This window comes from Podarcis muralis, chromosome 11, assembly GCF_964188315.1.
Source record: "Podarcis muralis chromosome 11, rPodMur119.hap1.1, whole genome shotgun sequence".
Lineage (NCBI taxonomy): Eukaryota > Metazoa > Chordata > Lepidosauria > Squamata > Lacertidae > Podarcis > Podarcis muralis.
This window is the reverse complement of record NC_135665.1, coordinates 44,295,976-44,321,004: the sequence shown is the minus strand read 5'-3', so window position 1 is coordinate 44,321,004 and position 25,029 is coordinate 44,295,976. Positions and strand designations below refer to the sequence as shown.

At 43.6% G+C, this 25,029-nt stretch overlaps 1 protein-coding gene across 1 annotated transcript; it reads right to left on the bottom strand.

The window, feature by feature from the left end:
- Window positions 1-9,260: 9,260 nt before the first annotated feature.
- On the bottom strand, window positions 9,261-21,273 carry MCIDAS (multiciliate differentiation and DNA synthesis associated cell cycle protein). Its single transcript, XM_077935894.1, has 7 exons — window positions 21,001-21,273; window positions 20,349-20,424; window positions 18,851-18,939; window positions 16,984-17,060; window positions 15,490-15,838; window positions 14,330-14,440; window positions 9,261-13,943 (listed from the first exon to the last, which is right to left on the bottom strand). Exons 1-7 carry the CDS (start codon window positions 21,106-21,108, stop codon window positions 13,518-13,520), a joined length of 1,236 nt encoding a protein of 411 aa, XP_077792020.1. The 5' UTR covers window positions 21,109-21,273; the 3' UTR covers window positions 9,261-13,517.
- Window positions 21,274-25,029: the final 3,756 nt, after the last annotated feature.

The following is a 25,029-nucleotide window of genomic DNA, read 5'->3' as shown; positions in this document are numbered from 1 at the left end:
TGAGCCTTTTGCCTGTCCACATATTTGACCTAAAACGTTTACTTCCAACTTTGAAGGTTCACGGTGCTTGGGCCCAGTGGTTTTGAGGATGAAATGAAATGGGGGAGAGTTTAACATTGGCCTTCCAGCCGCCCAGGCTGAGCTTTAAACTGCCCCCTCTGCACACATGCATGCTGTTGCGTGTAAGCAACCTTGCTTGCCCTCAGTCTGAGACTGAACAGGGCAAAATACACCTTGTGGTTTCCTGCCAAACTCTTCACACTTCACCTCTTCCTCGCTCTCACTCTTTTCCTTTCTCCTGCATGATAATAATAATTTTATTATTTGCACCCCCAACCATCTGACTGGGCTCCCCCAGCCACTCTGGCCAACTCACTCTCATCATGTAAGTTCAGAATCTGAAGTCATCCTTGTAAATACAATTCTGCCCCTTCCTCCTGAAACTCTGGCCTTTTGTCTCTGCTAACTATCTCTCACCTCAGAAAGGGAGCTTTCCCCATTTTATGTCTAACCAGAGAGTCTCTGCTAATGGCCTTCTTAATGGGTTAATAACTTGGCCATTATTAGGTTTGTTCCTCCTATGATCCAGGAATTATGGGGAGAATCTAGCACCCAGAAGTTTAGGGGTTCCTTGCCCTCCAAATTTCTAACAGTATGTTCTTATGTCTGTCCTGGTGGCAACAGATCCGGTTTTGCAGTAATGTAATGAAGATCACACCGCGATAACAGTTTTGACCTGGCAATGCGCAGCAATATATCACTCCTCATGCGAGGGAGAGCAGGGCAGCCGATTTCAAGGCACTGTCAATATCACATGATAATCTCAGCCAATGATCTTAGCCGATAACACTGTGTTGGATCCTAGAACAATAGGCAAGTAGGATCCTAGAATGCAACAACTGATTGGCCTGCAGGAAAAGACCAATCAGGCTCCAGGAGGGAAGCAGAATCAGTCAGTCAGATGGGACTCATTGTGTAAATAGTGTATATAAAAGCCTGAGGTTTGAGGGGCAATTTAATCATTGTTTTACAAGCTGCAATAAAGAGCATGAAATCACTACAGGACTCGGAGTATATTTCATACTGCTAATCTGAGCTGCCTTCCCTCACACAGAACAGAGAGCAGGGCAGCTGATCGCCCTCACTTCAAGGCATCATGGCACTATCTTCCCCTGGCACTGAGGCATAGCAGCTTATATCAGAATATCCCAATGTTTAGCTGCTGATATATCACAATGTTGAAAACCAGATATCGCTCTGCCCTAGTCTGTTTTTTAGTATACCTAAAATCCTTGGCTTATTAGGGTTTAACCCACATTTTGTTCAAAAAAATTGCTTTGCAGAGGTAACTATCATAGAGTTATCAAAATTTTGAAAAGTAGGACGTCCATGGCTTGGCTTTTGAAAAATAGGGGGTCCTCAGTAATTAGCTATAGGCCCTCAACTGGCATATCTTCCATTTAGGATCATATGCTTAAAAGTCAACAGGCTACATCTCCCTCCCTTTTACAGAACTGCCACTTCTGCAGTATGAAGCTTGAGACAGCTACCAAAATAGCCGTCATAGGAGAGCAAACGATAAGGATTTGCAGGTGTTGCAATAAATAGCCAAGGAGGCAACACTCTGGTTCCTTGCTTTTGTCCTTTAAAGCGAACATGTTTGCATTTAAGAGCACTGGAAGGTACAACTGATACTAAACTATAAGGGTAAATACTCCATGTTAAGTGGCTCGAGGTGCTGGACATTTAGACCAAAAGTGGAGACAAAGGCTGAGTGTAAGGCAGAAAAGGAGGAGGGGTCTGCAACAGGGGGAAGGTTTCATTTGTATTTAGCTTTCACCAAAATGAAAAGTTGCCCCCATGGGTCTTTGCAGTAATTTTTTCTGGGGATTGGGGAAAGTGTATACAGTAGTACCTCTGGTTACAGACGCTTCAGGTTACAGACTCTGCTAACCCAGAAATAGTACCTCAGCTTAAGAACTTTGCTTCAGGATGAGAACAGAAATTGTGCGGCAGGAGGCCCCATTAGCTAAAGTGGTACCTCAGGTTAAGAACAGTTTCAGGTTAAGAATAGTCCTCCAGAATGAATTAAGTTCTTAACCTGAGGTACCACTGTACTGTAAATATGCTTTATATTTATATATTTTATTTATATTTACATATAAATGGACAAATGTACATAGCTAGCTTCTCAGAAGGCAGATCTACCATTTCCAATGGATGTGGGTCTACACCTGCATTGTTTCTCTATGGGTAGATCAGCTGCCCTTCTACAGGTCTAGCATCCCAACAACCTCTTTACGCTTACAAGCAAAACCTTCAGCTATTTCCCTGGCTGCCCTCATCTCCTCCAGTCCTTAACTAATTGCACTTTTGTAACAATCAACTACACAGCCACCCTCCCACTGCATTTCCTGGACAGAGAAAGGCCACCAAACCAAGATAACTACATTTCAGGGTTGTCATACACTACACCACTGGGGGGGGGGGGTAAAGGGTTTAACAACATTGGGTTACTTTGCAAGGCTGGCATAGCCACAACCCCGCTGCAATGTGGGTACAATCCTGATGGTGGAGTTTACCTGCATTGGCAGAGTAACGCTCATGGGTTACGACTTCATCTCCCATGAAATCAGAGCATCTTGGCTCATCACGCCATCGTCATTATAGAAAGATGGGGTAATAGATCTGCCATCTGGTGGTTTGCATTTCTTAGTACAGAAAGTATTGCTCTGATGCGTAGAGATCTTTCCTAATCTAATTAATTCAAGAGGGTTCTGGAAGCTTCTCTGTGTGAAAGGAACAAGCAGAAGGTTCATGGTGTTTGGGTTGTTCCTTCAGAGAAGCTGAGTACAGCTGGTTTAATCTGGGTCTGTTTTCTCTTTTAGTCAAGGTCATGCAGACCATAAAAGGCCAGAAGGAGCCTGGGTTTCTCTTTCTCTTTCTATCTCTTTTCTTTCTGGTGTGGTGTTCTGTATACTGTATAGTGTTAAGGTTTAGTCTTATTATAAATTATTGTAAATTTAGATTAAGTCTGCTGCAACTAGATTTCTTATGGACAGTGCCAATCCTGAATGTATTAGATTTGTGACCATTTATGCTCATTTGCCTTCAGTAGCAGTAAAGCTCTAATATTAATTGCCTCTGGTCTATTTTTTGGGAATCCTGCAACATGTTTAAGTTTTTACTCTGCTAACTATACATTGGATCAATATTGAGTAGAATTTCATGACACAACCATTTCCTAGGTGTCAATGAAAAAATAGCAAATTGATATTTTCTCTACATTTTTTGTGGTAACGACCCAAGAACTGCTCCAACAAAGACAGCTTGATGTATATTATTAGTAGCAGCAGCATCAAATATATTAAAAGTTGACATTAACTACAATGATGGCTATGAATCAAAGACCCATTCAATATTTCCTCATAATAATTTTTTACTTAACTTGTGGGAATTGTTCGGAATGTAGACAAGGACCCAACAGCCAAGGGGATTTCCAAGTTGCAACTGCTCCATTGGTATGTTTGATTTCCCTGTTAATTGTACACAATGTATTCAATGTTTCATAATCTGCGTGCTTGACCCTGTGGGATAGCAGAACGTTAACGAAGCTGCGCACCAGAATACAGCTAATTGGTATTAATGAAATAGGAATAGGCATGTGTAAGGAGCTGTAATTTTAGTCACACACCTATCGTTTTTTCATTTGTTTTTAACTCTTATATTAGATTCTGTTATAATTTTGATTGGCAGTTCTTCAAGAACAGGACTTTCACGTTAAGTGCTTTGTCTCATTTATTTTAAGAGGGGAAATCCATGGTTAAACCTAATGCCCCCCCACTGGAATGAATTGCATTTAAGAGTGTGTTTTTAATATATAGAGATATATATAGATATATAGATATATAGATATGTCCTAAGTAACATTATTCCAGTCTAATGAAGAATTCTGGAAAGTGAGTGATACAATAAAAACAACATATTGCCGTACAGCACCACTGGATTTTTTTTAATTCTAAAATAATATCCTCGTGAACAGTATTCAGGCAACCCAGTGTTGCTGTTAACAGCATTTATACTCTGTTCTTCAGTCTGAAAGATTGCTAGAGGAACTTGGAAAAGAGGAAAGCTTTTTCTTCTCTCTCATTAGAACTCAGGGACATAAAATGAAGCTGAATGTTGGAAGATTCAGGGCAAGCTAAAAAAAAAAAAGGCCATTCATCACACACCAAACACTTAAAACCATGGAATTTGCTCCCCCAAGAATAAGTGATGGCTGAATCTAAAAGAGGATTGGACAAATTCATGGAGGATAAGACTATCAGTGGCTACTGGCCATGACACTGTCAGAGGCAGAATGCCCCTTAACACTAGTTACTGGGAACCACAAATAGGTGGAGTTTTATCTCCCATATCATCTGGTTGGCCACTGTGAGAACACGATGCTAGGCTAGATGGGCCTGATCCAGCAGCCTCTTCTTATGACTTGCAGATAAAACGACAACACCACCACAGTCCCTGCCCTCAGATTCAGAACCTTAAAAAGGCAAAAGATTTCTGTTTTCCATGCTTTGAGCATGGTCTGTGTTGTGGGAATTTTCTTTAGTTTGTTTAGGAGGAGTGGGTATGCTGTGGTGCAGGTATTTTCAATTGTGTCCCTCTCTAGGTGTACCCATTGTTTTGTCTCATCTTCGAGTATATATGGGATTATATGGCGTATTTGGTTGGCAATGTAATATGCTTCTATGTTGGGGATTCCCCATTCCCCCTAATGTTTCAACAAATGAAACGGATTTGTAAAAATGTTACATGGAAAAAATACAAGAGACATTACACATACTTCTGTAAAACAAGAAAATCTTTAATAAAAAAAAAGGAAAGGAAAAAGGCAAAAGATGAAAGGGAATGTTAAAATGTGCAACATGGAACCACTGCTCCCACTCGTCTTCCAGCTGACTGCAGAAAATCAGTGCCTCAGCAAACTAGTATAGAAGCGAACAAAATGAATGTCCTGGTTGTATAAACCATTCTTCCCGTGAAATGCAGGGCTGTAAATGTATTTACACAATCGAAGCATTCCTTCAGCAGAGAGCAATTGTGGAGAACGTTACTTATCCAAAAGACATGTATTTTCTCAGTTTCAGCTATTGAGAATCCTCCTTCCTGCACACTTTGCCTACCAGCAGAAGGAATGCCAGCTTCCTTAAGGCACTGAAAAGCACGGTCTACTTCTGCTACTGAGATCCAATTCTATTATCCCTTTGTATTTTTATAGGTGTTTCTATTTCATCCAGGAAGAAAAGTAAACAGAAAAATGAAATGAACTTTTTGTTTATGAACTGCATGCATACCAGAGGTTGCAATTTAAACGTCAGTGCTTTGATTAAGCATGCAGCCATTGTTGGAACTGCATTCATTTGCATTCATAAACTTTCTGGGCTTATGTGGTAACCACGGACTTTAAGCAGTCTAACAGCCCACTGTAGGTGAGTCTCAGGTACAGTAAACAATGTAATCTTGGCTGAATCTCCGTTTTAGGGCCGTAACCTGAGTTTTTTTATATTCTTTATTTAAACAGCTGTATATTGTTCAATAAATTGAAAAGAATATCTATTTATTTTTGCCAAAAGCCTTTCTAGTTGTGGGCTAAACCTTCAGTTGCCGCAAAGGATTATGTTTTATATAACCACTTAGTGATTGAGACAGCCTAGGACTTCACAGTTGCCACTTTGTCACTTCTAGGTGACCTGTTTATTGAGCATTCATCCTGATTTGTTTCCAGAGAGATTAGACAATGTTGGCTGTATAATGAACATTCATTCTTATCTGTTTGCAGGGAGGTTAGATGACATTGCCTCAAAGCCAGTGCTTTCCCACACTTTCCAGTGCGTTGCCCCGTCTCTTTCTGTATAGCAAAAAGTTTGGTCACTTTGCAGAGAGGGTGGTGCACAACCTTCTAATCAGCTGTAATTGTGCAGCCTGAATACTTGCACTGAAAATAGAAGATTGCCAGAAGTAAATTCAATAATGATACATTGGGCTAAAGACATTGGCTACAATATACAATTGGAAGAATGGGAGAGGTTATGAAATCAAGGTATTTAATTTACTGTATGCAGCACGTTTAAAGAAAATATTATGAAAATGATGTATAGACGGTATTTAACACTAGTTAAATTGGCTAAAATATATAGAACAAAAAATGAATGTTGGAAATGTAAGGAAAAGGAGGGTACTTTTACCACATGTAAAGAGGTAAAAACTTTCCGGGAAATGATATACAATGAGTTAAAGAAAATGTTTAAAAACACTTTTGTTTAAAAAAACCATAAGCTTTCCTTCTGGGTATAGTGGGTAAAGAGATACCGACACAAGATAAAAAAATTGTTCTTATATGCTGCAACTGCGGCAAGAATTTTATTAGCCCAAAAATGGAAACAACAGGAATTACCAACAAAAGAAGAGTGGCAGATGAAACTCATGGACTTTGTAGAACTGGCGAAACGGATGGGAAGAATCCGGAACCAGTGAGATCAAGCATTCCAAAAAGACTGGAACAAATTTATATTATATTTGAAAGACAATTGTAAGCAATTAACATCACTAGCAGGGTTATCTGAAGATTTGTAAAAGGAAACTATTACCTATTCAGGTTGAGTAATGTAATAATTTAAGATATGTCATAACAAGAACAGGAAAGGAAGGGAAATGCAAAAAAGAATTATGATGATGATGTAAAATTAAATTTTGTAGACCATTAGGCAGGAGGGAGGGAAGTCGTTAGGCTCAGTGGAGCCAAAGAGATATAATAAGAGGCTATGATGTTACGTAATGTGATTATATGTAAAACTAATAAAAATGACTGTAAAAAAAGGAAACATAAGATTATCAGCACATAGAAAGGACAATATATATATTTATGTGAAAATTAAGTAAGCATCCTTCCTTTTATAAAATTTAGTCGGAGAGGGTGACGGACTTATGCACCCATTGAAATGAATGAATCCAAGTTAGACATGCACATTAATTTACCTGGGCCTATTCTGATTATGACTAGCCTTGGGTACCCCCTCCTTTTAAGAACAGCTGGTGTGGTTATTCTGCTTTTTAAGTTCAGAATAAGCCGAGATAAAAGTGTTCCTGGGGAATAATCATATGCTTTTTAATCTTCTGGTTTTTAAAATCTTTTTTTAAATTAAGAATTAAAATATTTTGGTGCATTTTAATTTGGTATTGTATGCTTTTAAAAAAATTAAGTTGCTTTGAGACAAAAAAAATTTTTTTTATTAAGTAATCAATACATATTTAATCATCATTGTAAGTGGTTTGAAACCTGGAGGGGGAGGAAGTCCGAGGGACAGCAAATGCCCTCTCTGAATGGCACCCCTCAGTCTTGAATGCAAAAGTTCATTTGATGAAAATAAAAAGACTTCTCCCACTCCCTTCTATTTTCTGCTCAGTGGACTCACTTTCATCTCTGACACCACTAACCTGAAATGTCACTGATAGCTGAGAGGAGGCAACCAGCTGTTTTGGTCCTGTGACCTCTCATTCATCTTCCTTGACTTGACTTGCTAATATGCTCAAAAATATCAGCCTGCAATTTGTATAGGGCTCCAAATAGGTGTGTTTATTTTAAATGTGTAAATAATTTATTTTTCATGTGCCAGTGAAGGAGCAAATTTAATTTCCCACAAATGTGCAGCACATTTATTTATGTTAGAAACTGAGGGCATTTCCAGAAGTCCCTATTTTGGGATGGCATCCAATCATATATTCAAGATCATGAAATTCAAGTTGATGTGGAGCACTTGCACAACAAAGCCACTACTTGCCCGCCCCCAATCAAACTTTTTGCAACAAGGAAAGTGGTGGGGAAATGTAGTGGAAAGTCTAGGATAATATTTGCTTAACGCAACACCATCCAGCCTATGCACAAACTTTGTGCAATTAAATAAGGCGAATGCTCAATATACAGGTCATCTGGAAGCAGCAAGAGCTTCTTCCAGAATGTGTGAATGGAACAATTCATACTAAGGGACAATCCAGTCAACATCCAGCATTTTGAAGTCCCAATGATTTCAATTCGGAGAGATCTAATCAAGGGGTTAACAGTTTAATCCTATACATGCATACTCATTAAGTTTCATAGGACTTATTACCATGAAAGCATGTGAGGAACCTGCAGTCTCATTTGATGCAAGTGGTCACAAAGAAAACGATAACAGAAGGTGACAGAAAAACAGAGAGAAAAGAGGGTGCCCTGCCATTTTGGGCTCTGGCCCTGACCACTCCTGGCTTCATCCCCACCCATCACTGGCCATGGTCCCACCCACCACTAACCTGTGAAAAGGTTCCTCATCCCTAAAGGTAAAAGTACCCCTGACCATTAGGTCCAGTCACGGACGACTCTGGGGTTGCAGCGCTCATCTCGCTCTTTAGGCCGAGGGAGCCGGCATTGACCCGCATACAGCTTGTGGGTCATGTGGCCAGCATGACTAAGCCGCTTCTGGCGAACCAGAACAGCACACGGAAACGCCGTTTACCTTCCCACCGGAGCGATACCTATTTATCTACTTGCACTTTGACGTGCTTTCGAACTACTAGGTGGGCAGGAGCTGGGACTGAACAACAGGAGCTCACCCCGTCGTGGGGATTCGAACCAACTTTCTGATCAGCAAGCCCTAGGCTCTGTGATTTAGACCACAGCACAACCCGCGTCCCCCTTCCTCATCCCTAATGACTGCCTAATGCTCCTGTTGAAATCAATGGGACTTGGCTTGACTTTGGCTAGCTTATATACCAGTTTTGGAACTGTGGTTCCTATTAACTGTATGCAAAGTTGTTCAAAGGATGTGGGGTGAGCTAGAAATCTGACACTAAACATTTTCCATTGTGAATAGGAGAAAAGAGGTCTCTTTGGGGACAATAGCATAATGGCTGGACTAGGATCTGGGAGAGCAGGGTTGAAACCCCAATGTACCCTTCAAGCTCCCTGGGTGACCTTGGGCCAGTTGCTGTCCCTCAACTTAACCTACCTCACAGGGTTGTTGGGAGGATAAGATGGGGAGAACCATGTACTCCACCTTGAGTTCTTGGAGAGGGTGGGAGATGTGTGATATAGCTGTAATAATAAGGAAATAAGCAATAAACTAAAATGGCCACAGTTGGCTTGGCGCTTCAGGGCTTTCGACAGCTACCATTGTACCAAAGTTTCTAGATATGGTAATTCAGCTGGGGGGGGCGGGATTGCAAGTAGCCAAAGTAATAGCAGTTTGAGCAGACCTGAGAAGGAAAAAGCCGGGTCAACGACCGCCAAAGAGGTTTTAATTTAGTGACCTCCTGATTAAAGGTTAAAAAAACATTTTCTAACTTCATGACAACTAGGCCACCAGGTTAATGCTGATTATTTCTTTAAATGGATCCAGCTGTGTGAATAAACTTGAGGGAAATTACAGTTTCTGATTTCCCCCCAAGATTTTGTTTAAGAGAGTGTGAAGTAAATATTGCAAATAAGTAGGCATTAGCTGACAAGAGTTTGAACAGGTGTCTGGTGCAAGGAGAGACAGCGGATGGCTGTATTTGGTACACCTACTACAGCATTGCAGAAAACTGCTACACTTCTTGACCTCCCTGCCTTCAGCTACCTGCTAAAAACGTCCTGAAAATGTAAACAGCAGCACATGACCAAGTTTAAATTGATGTGTGGAACAAATGAAGGGAGATCTTGCTTTTAACGTTATGAAGTCACCTCAAAATGGTTTGAGCCTTTTCTTCGAGGTTGGCCGAACGTGCCCTGCTTCTTCATTTTAAAAAAAGACTTCTGAGAAAATAGTGAAATAAAAGTAGGTGAGATGCCAGTGACTTGTGATCAGCTTAAGGAAAAGAGCCAAATCCAACAAAAGGTAACAGAACATTACGAAGAATGCTGCACTCAAGCCTCCTACAAAGCATTAAAGGCAATACCTAATACAAGCTAATGGTCATGTTTGTGTTTGTATATTCCCACTTTGGCTATTTCTCCATAGATTAGACTTGGAAGCAAACACAAGCCGTATAGTCTAACTGCAAAAGCAGGACCAATATGACACCATGGGAAAGAGTGCGAGCGAAGAAAATAGCCCCAACTTATTTAAGCAAAGTGAACTGAGTGGGAGCCATTTCATACTAGGGCACAGCTATATGAGTGTTGCAGCAGTGTTTTCAGTAATAAAACTAACCATGTAAAGCGGAGATTTTACATGGTTTATAGAGGGTATTTAAGACCTTTGAGATTCGGTTGCACAGACAAAACAACTTCACCAACATGTGGGAGAGGATATAAGGCAGTTGGTTTGTGGTGGTCATGTGGAAATGAGCAACATTACAAATCAGCCTAGAATCGTAGAGTTGTACAACGTTATCCAAGCCTGGGTTTATTAACACTATTTAAAGAAGATCAGCTCAATTTACTTTATAAGGAACTCATCTCTTTTCTCCTGGTGGTGGCACAACTTCTTATAGAAAGGACTTGGGCACCTGCATATCACACGATATGTGACAGAATGTGTGGACTATTGCCTTATCTGAAAAACTGACAAAAAGGTTACATGTCCTGAACAACAAATCCAATACGGACGACTTTACTGACATATGGCACAGTACCTGTTTATAAAATATTTGAATGAACACTCGGAAGACTGGCACCCACCGACTTGTGCACACAGATTTATGGCAAAATCTGACACCCTAATCTTCTGTTCCGGGGGTGGAGCTGGGGGAACTTAATGTTCTGTTTATATTTTGTTGAAAATAAAAGCCTTTTATTAAAAGAGAAATGGAAAACAACCTACCCTTCCCATGATTCTTTGTGGGAAGCCATGGCTATTTAAAGGGGTATGATACTGCTATACATGTTTAGAGCAGATGAGGCCTAAATTAGGTGCATTAATCTCAATAGGTCTGCTCTGAATAAAACTTAGCTGAATACCACTCAGAAATATTTATCATTCCTGGTTCAAATCAAGCTGAGGAAGTATAGAGGCAGTGGGTCACCAGGCTAGTTACACTTTTCGCTCAGATGAGCACCAGCACTTGCACAGAAATAAAAACAATGAAATCAAAAGCCATAATGGACACAAAAGCATCACTGGAATTCTAGGTGGGGGTGGGAATGCAGACTCTACAGATATCAGTGTACAAAGCCTGGTTTTGTAAACTTTTGGGTATTATAAAAATTATATTCAAACATCTTAGCTCCACACAAAAAGGTATGCCTGGATTTAGTATTTTTCAATGGTAAGTTTGAAAGAATGTGGGTAGCAAAATTTTATACAGATGCCACTTAAACCAAGAGCATTTGTTCCAATAACAACAGTAATAATAATAATAAGTATATAGTCTGGATCCACAAAACTTATCATGACTGTTTAGAAGTCTCAATGGACTGTATTAGTAACATTATTAGACTGAAAAAGATCCCTCCTCTGTTTTCTCCATTAAAACCTTCAAATTTTGCTAGTCACCAGAGAAGTTCTTGTATGGTGATCCTTCATAGACTTCCCTGAGGACACCCAACCCTCTACCTGCATACCTCAAAGCAATAGCAGCACTGCAGTCTCACCCTTTCTAAATCAGAAATTGGCTTCTTCAAACCCTACCCCCCAATTTAGATAGGCTGCTGGGTCTACTCAAGGGACCTTTTGAAGAAAATGGAGGAGGGGGTCATGTACTTCAATGCTTCTGGTTGTGGTGTTAACTTAGAAGGAAATTGTGCATGCAGAACATTCTCCCAACCATTACAGCATATATATATATATATATATATATATATATATATATATATACACACATACATACACACACACACATACAGAAGATGACTTAGAGTGCATTATAAGCAGCATCTAGCAGAGTTAGGCATCAAGCAGCCTTGCAAATAAGTCTATCGATGTGGCTAGTTTACAAGGGGGGGGGGGGAATATCTCTGCTTACATGCCTATATATACACACCAAAGCAAGCCATTTGTGGCACAGTAGGCGTCTGAGGGAAAGGGAGGGGGCAAGAGGAAGGACCCTAGCTCTCTTCCGGTTTCTACAACCTCTGCAGCATGGTTGCTTACCTTGAAGCTACAACCACCACCACCCTGCCAAACACACACACACACACACACACACACACACACACACACACACACACACACTCCTACAAGCAAGTCCCATAGAGCTCAGTGGGGCTCATTTCTGAGTAGATTAAACATGCATAGGATGATTTTCATTTTTCATTCTACAGACATTGGGGTTCTCTAGAGCCTGCCGATATCTCCATCTTGTGCATGGATGGTATTGTTTTGACTATATAAGTAAGGGCACTCACACCTGAACATTGAAAACAGAGGAAGATCTTTTTACATTAAATCAACTATTTTCTCTATTTTAGGCAAAGACAGTGAAAATCGTTAAGTCTTCCTAAGTAGCTTTGGGACACTGAAAAGGAAACAAGGTAGCGCCTGTTAAACCATCGATTTCCAACAAGTAGATGGTCAGGCGGCAGCGGGGAGAGAATTCTCATCAAAATGTCATCACAGAATTGTAGAGTTGGAAGGGGCCCTGAGGGTCATCTAGTCCAACCCCCTGCAATGCAGGAATCTCAGCTAAAGCATCCATGACAGATGGCCTTCCAATAAAAAAGAGTTCAGCACCTTCCAAGGGAGTCCGTTCCAAGTTCTCATCAAACAGTCACCTCTCGCCAGGTCCTACCCTCTGGAGCCAATGGATTCAAGTTACAAGAAAGGAGATTCCAGCTAAGCTTTAGAAGAACTTTCTGACAGCAAGACAGTGGAATGGGCTCCCTTGGAAGGTGGTGGACTCTCTTTAACTGGAAGTTTTTGCGCTGAGGTTGGATGGCCCATCTGTCATCAAGCAAGGATTAGTGAATATGTTACAGAAGTCTACAGGACATGGCTTCCAATCATGGAGAAGAAGAGGAGTTTGGATTTGATATCCCGCTTTATCAGTACCCTAAGGCGTCTCAAAGCGGCTAACAACCTCCTTTCCCTCCCCCCCCCCACAACATACACTCTGTGAGGTGAGTGAGGCTGACAAATTTCACAGAAGTGTGACTAGCCCAAGGTCACCCAGAAGCTACATGTGGAGGAGCGAGGACGCAAACCTGGTTCACCAGATTACGAGACTCCCGCTCTTAACCACTACACCACACTGGCTCTCTGGAGTGCAATCATGGGCCAGGAATCCAAAACAGAAAATGTGATTAGTAACAAGAAGTTTGGCATCAGCTTACTTAAAGGGTGGGTGGGTGTGTAGAGAGAGTGCTCTGTGTTTGTCTATTTTAAACAGATGTCTGGGCTTCCAGCTAAATATTAGCAACTCTGGTTGACATCAGTCAGCTGTCAGCAGTAGACCCCACCTGAAATGCCTTGGTGGAAGCAGCACTACGCAGGAAGGTGAGCAGTTCTTTGGCAGGAAGTCACTGGAAAGAGAGGCAAGTGTAGTCGGCTGATTGCATCCTTCTTTCATCACCTGGGAACCCATCTAAACTTGTGACCCCCAGTGGCTGTCCTGACCAGAAACGCATTGCCTTGGGGGAAGGCCAGCGTCCTAATGTTACAATGCTCATTGATGGCTGTCGTGAAGGACACCCCTTCCTCAAGTTCACTGCCACGGAGGTCCAGGGAACTGTGGCTGCTGCATGTCTGCAAGCCCTGGAAAGCACCATACATGTGGATTGTTTCGTTCTCTCCCCGAGGGCGCTTTGGGCTTCTCTTGTCATCAGCAGACTGCAAGGCTGCATTGCATCTGTCTGATATTTCCCGCAAAATTTCGTTCACTTCCATCTCCTCCTCCTCTTGCTCAGCGATGGTCACCTGCTTGAGGCTCCTCTTGTTAGGGCCATTGGCAAGGGAGAGGTCTGCGCTGTCTTTGCACTGTGGGATCATCAGCTTCTGCCAAGAAACAAAGATATCAAGCTCTCTAAATCATTCAGTGCATGAGTGTATGCCAACCTGGAAGGGGGTGGGAATCAACAAGTCTAATGTTTTTTAAACCAACAGCACCCCCTACAGAATAAACTGCTGAAAACCCTCATACTCCTGAAGGATATAGGATTGTGGATCTGACATAGTTACCCACTGGGATTTACAGCACCATAGAATGACCAGGGTTCAGCTCCTGAACCTTATTTGGTACCCTGTGGGGAGATGAATGTGCCCTTGGGCAAGTGGAGAGACAGAGGTTCCATTCTCCCCATGCAACATGAGCAGGACATCCAGATCAGCAGGGACAACTGCCAAAAAAGATTCCAAATTGAGAAAGACATTCCAGTACTTACATCCAGCACAGAGGCAAGCTGCTTCGCTTGGCTGGCCAGTTCCTTCAGTTGGATATTTCTTTCCTTCAGGGAGGCAATTTCCTCCTGCTTTTGGGTCAATGTCACTTGGAGCTGTTGGGAGATGAACAGGAGATGAAGTTCTGAAAGTCACCGGAGTACAAAGAGTGATCTGCCTTCTCCCAATCTGGTGCCCTCCAGAAGTTGGATTACAACTCCCACCATCCCTGATCATTGGCCATGCTGGCTGGGGCTAATGGGGATTACAGTCCAAAACATCTGGAGGGCACCAGGTTAAGGAATGCTGCTGGGAATGTTTGTGTACTGGCAAGCAGATGTCAAAAGGTTTCTTGAACAGGCCTCTGGTGGGCCACTGTAAAGGCTAGTGGGCTGTATTCAGATCTGAACTTAGAGGAAAGTTTAAATGTATATTTTTTTGTCAATATGCTCCTCTCATTCTTATACAGCACCCCACTCATTTAACTTTGCAAGTACATCTCAAAAGCCACAACTGTAGAATGTTTAGGTGATAATTTCCAACAATCTTAGCAAGTCCTGCAAAATGCAATTTTACAGAGGGGAAAACCCAGCCAAAGTGAACAGAAAAATCATTTTCCTACTGGCCTCCTTGAATGCATAATTTACACCTTACCGGATTCAATAGAATTTGAATCTGTGATGTGAAGTCCACTTTACCGGGAACAGCTGTGATTAAAGCAACTATTGCTTCCATTTGGTATAATGGATGGTGGATTTGTTTACATTTTATTGAAAGCTAAAGGAAACCCTGGAGCCTTCTGTGAAGAAATGCCACAACTCTGTGTGTTTTACTCAAAAGGACGCTCCATTGAGTAAAATGAAATTTACTAGCGTAAGTAAGTTTGCAACACTGCGGTAGAGCCAATCCAAAATAATTTAAGAATTGCAAATGAACATCTCAGTCTGCAAGTCATTTACTAAGCTATTCATATTCAGGTTTTTCTTTAGACACAAGTGTCACTGAAACCAATGCAACTTGCTTTCATTTACGGTAAGTATGTTTCATCTCAGTGTACTGTTCCAACTTAAATCCATGTCATTGTCCTAAGTGGCTTCCTGCAAAGAAACCAGTCAGGCTGGCTTCAGAGTAACTTTCTTTCCCCATATTCATTTTATTTTTATACCTGGTTGTTTTCCACAAGTGCATCCCCTAGAGCTTTCTGGTTCTGATTTGCTAAGTCTTTCCAGTACTGCTCAGTGGAAGAGATGTTTTCTGCATTCATCTGAGAGGCAGAATCGTCCTCTGCAGGCTGACGAAAGCAAGGGCTGAAGGATCTTCCATCATCCACAGGGAAAGGGAAATCAGCGCAGTCCAGCAGAGGTGGCATCAGAGAGGATGGATCTAGGGAGACCAATAAGAAACAAGTGATACAGCTGATTGACTCCTTATTTGACATGCACAGGTCAAACACAAGGTGCTTTTGGCACAATGAATTGTGACTTTGAAGTTCAGATGAACAGCAAACAAAACATGAAGTAGTTTAAGATCTGCTTTGCTTTTTGAAAGACCAATTAGGACCCTTGCATGGAAGAGTGGTGTGCTGGGCTGAGGGCTTTAATTATTTCCCTTAACCTGTCCTTCCCCTCCCACAGTAAATAGCAGCTTTGGTGGGGTTTGACAGGGAACAAGCTGCAGTTCCAAACCAGTCTCCATACTCCCTGCAGCTGCTTTTAACTTTGATACAAATCATGGCAGATTCTGATTATGGCTATCCAACATCTCATCTACCGTAGTTGAACCTTTTGAAATAAACAAGAGCAGCCTTTTTCATTGGAGGCTGAAGACTGCCCGCCTGTGCTTTAAAGCAAATCTCATTAGTCAGTCACCTTAATTATCACCTGCATTTTAATTTTTATTGTGTTTTATGTTTTAACACCACATACCACCCTTATATTTTATGATAAGATGGTATAGAAATGCTTTTCTAAATAAATACCTAAAAATGCTGTCTAACAGAAATTTGACACGTATTTACTTAAAAATAAGTTCCATTGTGTTCAGCTTTGTTTCCTTCAAGGTGGAGATGTATAGGTTTACAGCCTAGGGGTTTAAAAGCTTTAAACACAAACCCACATTGAGGATCAAACTAGCTGTGGCATTGAGAGATCTGATCTCCAGCTAATTTGTTTTGAATTTCCAATAGGTGAAAGGTTATATGAGATCTGACTGGAAACATGGTACTGAGAAAGTGAAGTTTAGTCTCTTCCCTCTCTCACCATTTTCCTAATTAAGTTTTCTCCTGTGTCCTAAATTTGCTATTTCATTAGAGGGCAAAACATATCCAATCACAGATCTCTCATCATGCCTAGTTTAAGTCTTAGTCTAATCAATGAGCAAAAGTATTTTGTGAACTAAATAGGATTATAGTCCTTAGCTGATTTAAAGATATTTATCAATCAAGAAGGATTCCCAGATTAACTGGGTAAAAGTGTTTTTAAAAGACCAAACCCCCCCCCCCAATAAATACACTGTTTACTTCTGAATAGACCCGTGCAGGATGCAGAAACCCAAAAGTTTTAACCGGTTTTTAATCCAGGTGTCCCCACACTAAGCGTTCGTCCTAAGATTGCCCTTTCCTCTTTGACAGGCGCAGTTTTAAACTGGACTCAGAGCATACTTGCCGGATATGAAGTTATCCACGGCATCGCGAAACTCCTGGAAATCAAACTCTGGCTCGGGTTGCAAGCACGGGCTCTGAAATATACAAAAGGAACGAGGCAGTTAGGGGGGAAAAAACCCTTCTCGATTCTCAGTTCCTGCTCGCTGCTCATTCTTCGGCAAGTTTCAGTGTACGCACTTAATAAAACGCACCTGAAAATCCACTGGCCATGCTGAACAGTGGAGCCGGCAAGCTTGGACTGCCATGGCAAAAGGAGAAAGCAAGAGGCGCTATCTACGCAGGGGCGCCTAAGGAGGAGATGCGAGAGCAGCAATCCCTGCCGAAATGTTCAGGGTAAGAAACAAGCTGGAAAACCCAAGCTCACGCTTCGCCACCGGGGCTTCCCTTTACGTCTCTTAGCGCACTCTCATTGGCTAGCCTCACCAGCCAATCAGATTCATTTGAGCGGGGCATTCCGCTAGTCCCGGGCAAAAATTAACCCTGAACTGTATAGTTTTTCAGGTGGGACATACTAGCCACGCCCCTTGCGTGGCTTCAAAGAGGAGGAGATTCCTAGCAGTATAAGAACCCATCAACCGCTTAAACCGACAGTCAATTTGGGTTTGCAAAAGGTCCTTAAGCAGATTTAACCGGTTTCTGGGTTGCGATCTTCAAAAGTTTAACTTTTTACCTTTATCCTCTACATACTGCATTTTGTTTTATTGCTATGGCTGGTGGCTGATGCAAATAAAGATTCATTCATTGAAAGAGATGAGCTAGCTTCTGCTCTTTTTGTGGGCTGCATCCAAAGTGCTTTGAAACATTACATAGTCTGGTGGCTATTTTCTTTGGGGTGGGGGCTCAGATTTCTTCCCAGATAAAACTGCCCAACCGCGCAATCATGCTCGCTTTTATTCAGAAGGAAAGAAACGTCCCTTTTATTCAAGGGACGTTACTTCTTAGCCTATCACAAAAAATAAATAATAAAAATGATGCGGAGCGGGAGTGACTTCGTCCGCGTCCCTTGCCAAAGGTAGCAGCATCATTGCAAAGAAAGGCAGCGCTTATGTCTCGGACGGGTCCTGTGCCGCAACCGGCATTTATTGCAAAGCACTGGAAAACAAGGGAAGCAGCTGCACTACGGATCCACACGATACACTTAAAGCACATTCAACGCACATTGGTCCCCCATCCCAAAGAATCCTGGGAACTGTAGTTTGACAGGGAACTGTAGCTCTGTGAAGGGAAAACGTCAGTTAGCAGGATTCTTTGAGGCAAGTCATGTTATTTGAATGCGCTTCAACTATACCCCGGACCCACTATAAACAGCGCCATTTCCGTTAACTGAGGTTTCCCGCTTCTCTCTCTCTCCTTTTTAAAAAAGATCCTAATTCTAGTGTGCTTTCATCCATGAACCATACAGGAAGGGAGGTACTTGCGCCCAAATAAATCCCTTTAGGCGCAATCTAGGGAGGTTCGCCTTTGGTCGTGTGAACCATGAAAGTTTGGTGCCCTACTGTTGTGAAGGGGCACCCTTAGGGTGGCACACGCTGCCTGGGGCGGGTCAGGGGGTAGTGCCTCACAGGCTGGCCTGCTGCCACCATGTGGGATAGAGGACGCTATCAGAGATGATGCCACTGCCAGACCGGTTGGCTTCTTCATGTGGAATTGGGCCTGGGAGCATTTTCTCCTTGCAAAGTGTCTTGAGGCAGCGCTGCTAGTTCTTTCCCCCATCATAGCCCCGATCCGGATCAACCTCGACCTTAAAAGGGGAGGTGTCATCACGCATAATGGAGTGAACAGCATCACGTCTGCTTCGGGCCCAGGTCTGGGAAGCGTGTCAATAAAGACCAAAGAGGATGAGGGGGCGACGGTTGTCAACTACCTGCTGGGTTGTTGCAGCGCCTCTAGAAACTTCCTGCTGAAAGACGCCCGTGCAGTCGGCTAAGTCTTGCCAATCGATGGTCGACAACGCTAAAAGGTGGGGGGAGGGGAGGCAGATCTGTGTTTATTTAAAAGGGTAGGAGACTGGGAAGTTTTTTTTTTAAATGCAAGAAAATCATGTTAGATTTGTCAGTATAGAAACGCAAATCCTGTGTGTGGGGGTGTGTGAAATATTTCATTCCAGATTAACCAGTCCTCTGGTTGTGTCGATTCCTGGGACTAGATGACCTTTGGCGGTCCCTTCCAGTTCTACGATTCTGTGAAATACAAATTGCTAAAGGAGTAACCTTAGTAGTGGTCTCTTCTCAAGCAAGGCACCTGCGGTAGCTGTAAAATCTAAAGTGCAGGAGGTCATTAGGGCGGCTCCCCTAGCCACGCCCCCAAGAGAGTTCAAAAAAGCAGACAGCTCTGTCTCTGTACGCACGCACATACAATAAGGGTACAAAGCACACTGTTTAATCTATTAGGATCATAGTCACCGCAAGCCGACAGGTAGTTTCCATTGAACCCTGGATGCTTACTTCCGAGCGAATAGGTGGTAGTCAACTAACTTTTACTCCGAGAAGAACTGTTGGGATTAATGGGTCATGTCCATTCATTTCAGTGAGTCTACTTTGCGGGAAACCAGGTGAAATACCACCCACAGTCAGCTGAAACACAAATCTTTAGCTTTTAATTCAAAATGCAAACAACCTTGCACAGAAGAGTTACTGACTGGCATTAAGCCGATACGCCATCAAAGAAAAGGAAAGAAGTAGGCAGCCTCTGCCTGATCATTTCCCCCGTCTCTTGACTGTGCCTACTGAACATATCATCTGCACCTGAAAATTTTTCCTAGTAAGTAGCAAACCTGCTTTGACCTATTGGCTAGGTTTGATACTCCCTGGGAGGGTGGGACTGAGCCAGGGCAGGGTGAGTAGAAAGGAGCAACACGCTGGAAAATTGTCTGCTGTGCTGGTTCCCATTCTTGGCTGCATTTGTATACCTACTTCCCTAGGAGAAATCTTCATTGAACTCAATGGGACTCACATATAGAATTGTTCACTTAACCTCACACCCCACAAGCCCATATTCAGTCAGGCAGACACACATATTTAGACATTCCCCTGATAGTCTGCTGATCAGCAGAGGAGTGTCAAAGTGTTTAATTCGCATTGCGACACTGGGCCACTGGATAGGAGAGGCTGGTCTCCTATCCCAGCACTGCTTTAGGGAGGATTTTTTTTCCTTTCTTCCCATCACAGTATCACCTCATTCATGTGTCAGAACAAGCCCCCCCCCCCCCCCACATTAATTATTATGATGCCCCAGCATTTTCCCTGCTGGAAGAGAGGCAAGTTCCGAGCAGTGTTCTCTTGCGCTTCCCCTGCATTACACCACGAACTGCGATACGAAAGAGGGTAGTTAAATGGACTTTTTTAAAAAAAAAACGCACTCACCTAGATCTACAGAATCCGGAGGTGGGTCGTTATAAATGGCTATTGGGTTGCATCTGAGGTTGCTATTCCGTGGCACCTGCCGGCAAACAATCACAAACAACAGCATTAAGGTTTCAAGGTTTCTCTTCTGGGCACATTTACTTTAGAGAAAGTGAAGCGCCACTGGGGGGGACTTACTTCCGAGTAAACATGCAGAGGGCTAGGTCGGAATAACCCTTTGAATCCTTACTACTGGGTAAAAGTACCGGTAAGGGCAACCTTATGTGGACAGGGCATCTAAAACAAAAGGTGCCGGGGCTTAGTTTTCCCTGAAAATTGTGCCCTTTGCAGTAGAAACACCTTCACCTAACTTCAGATGGCAACTGGTTGTTCTGCACGCAGAGAGCTCTGCACGTGCTCAGAGACACTTCTTTCCCGGCTATTAGTCCCCATCTTCTAGCGATGGTTGCATATTGGAATTGCCTTTTTTCCTGGCCGGGGGCTGGGGAAATGCGCTTGCTCTAACCGCTGGGCGACGCTGTTTCCCGCCGCAGAACGGTTGCTGCAGGCAGGGAGACAGGTGCCCCCCGGCGTTTATTTCTGCCAAGAGCAGATGGCGAGAGGCTGGTCGGTCGGGCTTCGCAGCCTCGCCTTCTCCTTCCAACAAACGCACCTTTCTCTCTGCTTTACTGCCCGGCTTTTTGCCCAGCCGCTCGGCCAGATCCTGCACCCTGTTGGGGCACAGGCTGCCGCAGGCCTGCCTGCCGCCGCGGCTTTGCATGGCACTCGCTTGGCCGGCTGGCTGGGCTCGATCTGAGCCGCCCTTCGAGGGGAGCCTGGCCGCCTCTCTGGGGAGGAGAGAGCCGAGGGGAGGCGGGCCGGCGGCCGATTGAGCGCCAGAGGTGGCGCCTTCGCCTTGGCACGCTCCAGCCTGGCAACAAGGGAGCCCAGCCCAGCCCTCTCCCCTCCTCTCCCCTCTGGGATTAGACCCAGCCGCCGCCGAGGCCGCCGCGCGGAGCCCACGCGCCAAAGTGCGCCCTTTCGCCAGGCATTGGCGCCGCGGCCAACCGACGAGCGGGGAGTTGCTTCGGGTGAATTCTCCAGGGACAGGAGGCGAGACTATTGAGAATTCACTTGTCCCCAGGGCTCAGTCTGCCCTAGTTCCCTCACCCCTAGAGATTGGAGGGTGCCTCTGAACATGTGCAAAACACCCATTTCCTCCTCCACCACCACGCGTTTTCACAAGAGTAGCCTGCTGGTCAGGGGTGCCAACTGGGATAAAATATTGGGGAGCCCAGGTAAGCTCCGTCCCAATAATTGATCACATGACATGGCGCGCGAGCACACACAATTTGAATGGCAATGGCCATCAGCTTTGGAGGGGGCCGGCCCCCTCAAATATTTTACTGGAGAGCTGAAGGGACCTGGGCCCCTAGGAGTTGGCTGCTGGATCCGGCACATGGCCGATTCTCACAGTGGCCAAGCAGATCACAAACCCTCCCATGGTTTCCAGCAATGCATTGGGAAGCATTTCTACCTCCAGCTGTGGAGATACAACATTGCATTGATAGCCCTCTCCTCCATGAATTTGTCTAAGCCTCTTTTAATGCCATCCAATTTGGTGGCCATCACTGGATCATGTTCCGTAGCTGGACTATGCGCTGCATGAAGAAGTCCTTTCTTTTATCTGTCCTGAATCTTCCCACATTCAGCTTCGTTGGACGTCCACAAGTTCTAGTGCTATGAAGGAAGGAGAAACCTGTTTCCCGGCCCACTTTTTCTGTGCCGTGCATAGTTTTATAAACATCTATCATGTCACTTCTCACATGCCTTTTTTCTAAACTGAAAAGTCCCAAACTCTGCAACCCTTCTTCCTTTTTTAAATTTTTTTTTTTTAATTTTCTGTTTTACAATTGAGAATATACATTTAAACAACCTCAATCAATGACTTCCCTTCTTCTCTTTCCATGGTTCATTTTGTATAGCATAAATTGCTGTATAATTTATATAAACTAAACCATTCAGTATTCCATTATTACTTCCATCAAAACTTACAGGTATTTACACTGCTGAATTTATCTTAATGCTGCCAACGTTTTCAAGTGTACACAATTCCCCCCCATATATTCAATAAACATTTTCCAACCTCCTTTAAATGAATGTTCTTCTTGTGCTCTTATTCTATGTTATATCTGCAAGCTGCGCATATTTCCATAGTTTAAGTTGCCATTCTTCTTCGGTTGGGACCTCGGTCATTTTCCATTTTTGGGCTAACAAAACACGGGCCGCCAACCCTTTTTCCTTAAGGGACTCTCTCCATCTCATAGACCATTTTGGTTGCCCTTGGCTGAACCTTTCCCAACTCAGCCCAACCCAAAACTAGGCAGGTTTGCTCAGATGTAAGTCTTAGGAGCCCAGCGATTCCCAAGTGTTCTCACACAGGACCAGTGCCTTAAGCATCACTGAGCATCTCTTTGTGGTGGTTCAAGTGCTCATGGGCATTGCTTGATTAGTTGAGATTTGATGGCTTGCAGCTACCTGATCTACACAGTTCAGCAGGATAAGGTGGTAGGGCAGACTGCAAGACAATTGAATAGTTGATTGAACCTTACATCATTGAGTTTGAGTTCCAACAGATATCAAGGGAGTTGAAGTCTCCAACTTTATGCACTTGGTGCCTGGCCAGTTGAAATGGCACAAATTAAGTGCATGAAAGGCCTAAAAAGAGCCTAAAAGCTCTTTCCACATCTGGTTTTATCAGGGCAGAAAGAGTGTGAAAGCTCTTCACCTTGCTTACCTTTTCTCCCAGGCACTGGAGGCCATTGCAAGATCTCGGATGGCCCCATGAGACCTCACGCCAGCCCCAGAAAGTAAGGTTGTTTGTGCAGGGAATGTAACCCCCGGTGTAAGATACAAGTCCACTCTGTATCTTGGTTAGTTGGAAGGCCTTCCCACTCCAATGGTTTGATGTGTTGCTACAGCAAGATTAGGGCCCCCAGGACTTTTCATTTTTAAAATTAAGTATTGCAGGGCTAGATTCCATGGACCTGCATGGATCAAAGTTTCCTTTGAGCCAAAATACAATAGTTTAGGTTGTATACACACTCCTGTTTACTCTGAATCCAGTGCACTCCCGCTGCCAGTTTAGTAAGTGGTGTACACACATTGGCCACAATCTGTATCTGCCCTGTCATTTCTTATTAAATACTGTGTTTTCATGCGTTTCCTCATAAATTGCCTTAAATCGGAATTGAGAAAAAGAATGTCCTCGCTGTACTTTAAGCCTGTAACGTGTGCACAGCCTACATATGGAGAGAGCAATTTAAAACTCGGTAGTGCAGGAGCATCTCCAGCGGAAAGTCATGCACAGAGGTTTTTCTTTGCAAGCTGCCACTCACATTGTATATTGTGACATATGGCAAGTGAATCCGTCAGGGTGTGTCAATGTATGCTGAAATGGGTATCGCCAAAGGTGGGACATAGGGCATCCATACACCAAGATTGTCAGGTGCATCTGTTACAAGGAAACCTTGCACTACATAACAGGTGGTCCGTGTCCTTTTGTAAAAAAAAAAAAGGGGGGGGGAGCGGTGATGGTAGTTTCTTTCATTGAATGCAGACCTGTGGAAGAAGTGTAACGAATCCTATTATGGCTGTTGCAGCTGCACTTTGGTGCAAATAAATGAGAGCCAAAACACAACTGGGACTGGCATCATTCAGATTCTCTTTTGCTGGCCTTATCTTGCCCTGAACTCCTAGAAATGAGGTCTTGTCTTTTCACGTTGGGTGGTGAAAGACAATAGAAGGATCTGAACTCTGGTCTTGCTTTGGAGGGGAGGGCAGGCAGACAGGGAGGACAGCTTTCTCCCTAGCACTGGCCTTATATGAATTTGAGGGGTGGGGGGAAACTTCCCTGCAGAGGCAGGAGTAAGGAAGCCTTCCTTACTCTTATGTATGTCTCTACTGTATAAAACACTTAAGCTCCAGGGTGGAAGTGCCAACCCTGACTCCTGTGACACTACAGAACATAGGGAGCTGCCTTATACCAGGTCAGATTATTTGTTTATCAGACTTAGTATTGTCTTCTTTGGCTCTCCAGGGTCTCAGGCAGGGGAATCTTCATGGCACCTACTATCTCATCCATTGGAACAGCAAAAGCCTACAGGGGGTGGGAAGACTGTATTGGAAATCCACCTCCCCAACAAGCCTGCATAGCTCTGCACACTGCAACAAGGTTCCCATTCCAGGCTACCTACGGAGTCCTGAGCAGGAGCACACCTCACTGGGGTTGGGGTACACAGCAACATTTTCTAGCAAGTCCCGTATCTATGGGACTGCCTCTTCTGGTATGCCCCGCAGAGGACCTTAAGGTCCATGAACAACCATAGTTTAGAGGTCCCGGGCCCTAAGGAAGTCACGACTATCCTCCACCAGGGCCAGGGCCTTTTCAGTGATGGCTCCGACCTGGTGGAATGCTCTGTCCCATGAGACTAGGGACCTTCTGGATTTAACCTCCTTCCGTTGGGCCTGTAAGACAGAGCTATTCCGCCTGGCCTTTAATTTGAACTCAGCCTGCTCTTCTATTTCCCTTCCCTTCCCCTCCCCCTTTATGAAGATCACCCGCTCTGAGACCCCACAGCTAATTCTCCCCTGGTCTCCTTGCTGGCCCAATAGGACCAATTCAGCCAGCTAGCCCTGGGGA

Excerpts from the sequence above, each read along its gene's own strand:
- MCIDAS (XM_077935894.1), bottom strand. The coding sequence starts at position 21,108 with ATGCAAAGCCGCGGCGGCAGGCAGGCCTGCGGCAGCCTGTGCCCCAAC. Across the intron at positions 20,425-21,000 it reads GCAGTAAAGCAGAGAGAAAG|GTGCCACGGAATAGCAACCT; the intron begins GTGCGTTTGTTG and ends GTTTGCCGGCAG. Across the intron at positions 14,441-15,489 it reads CACTTGTGGAAAACAACCAG|CTCCAAGTGACATTGACCCA; the intron begins GTATAAAAATAA and ends ATCTCCCAACAG.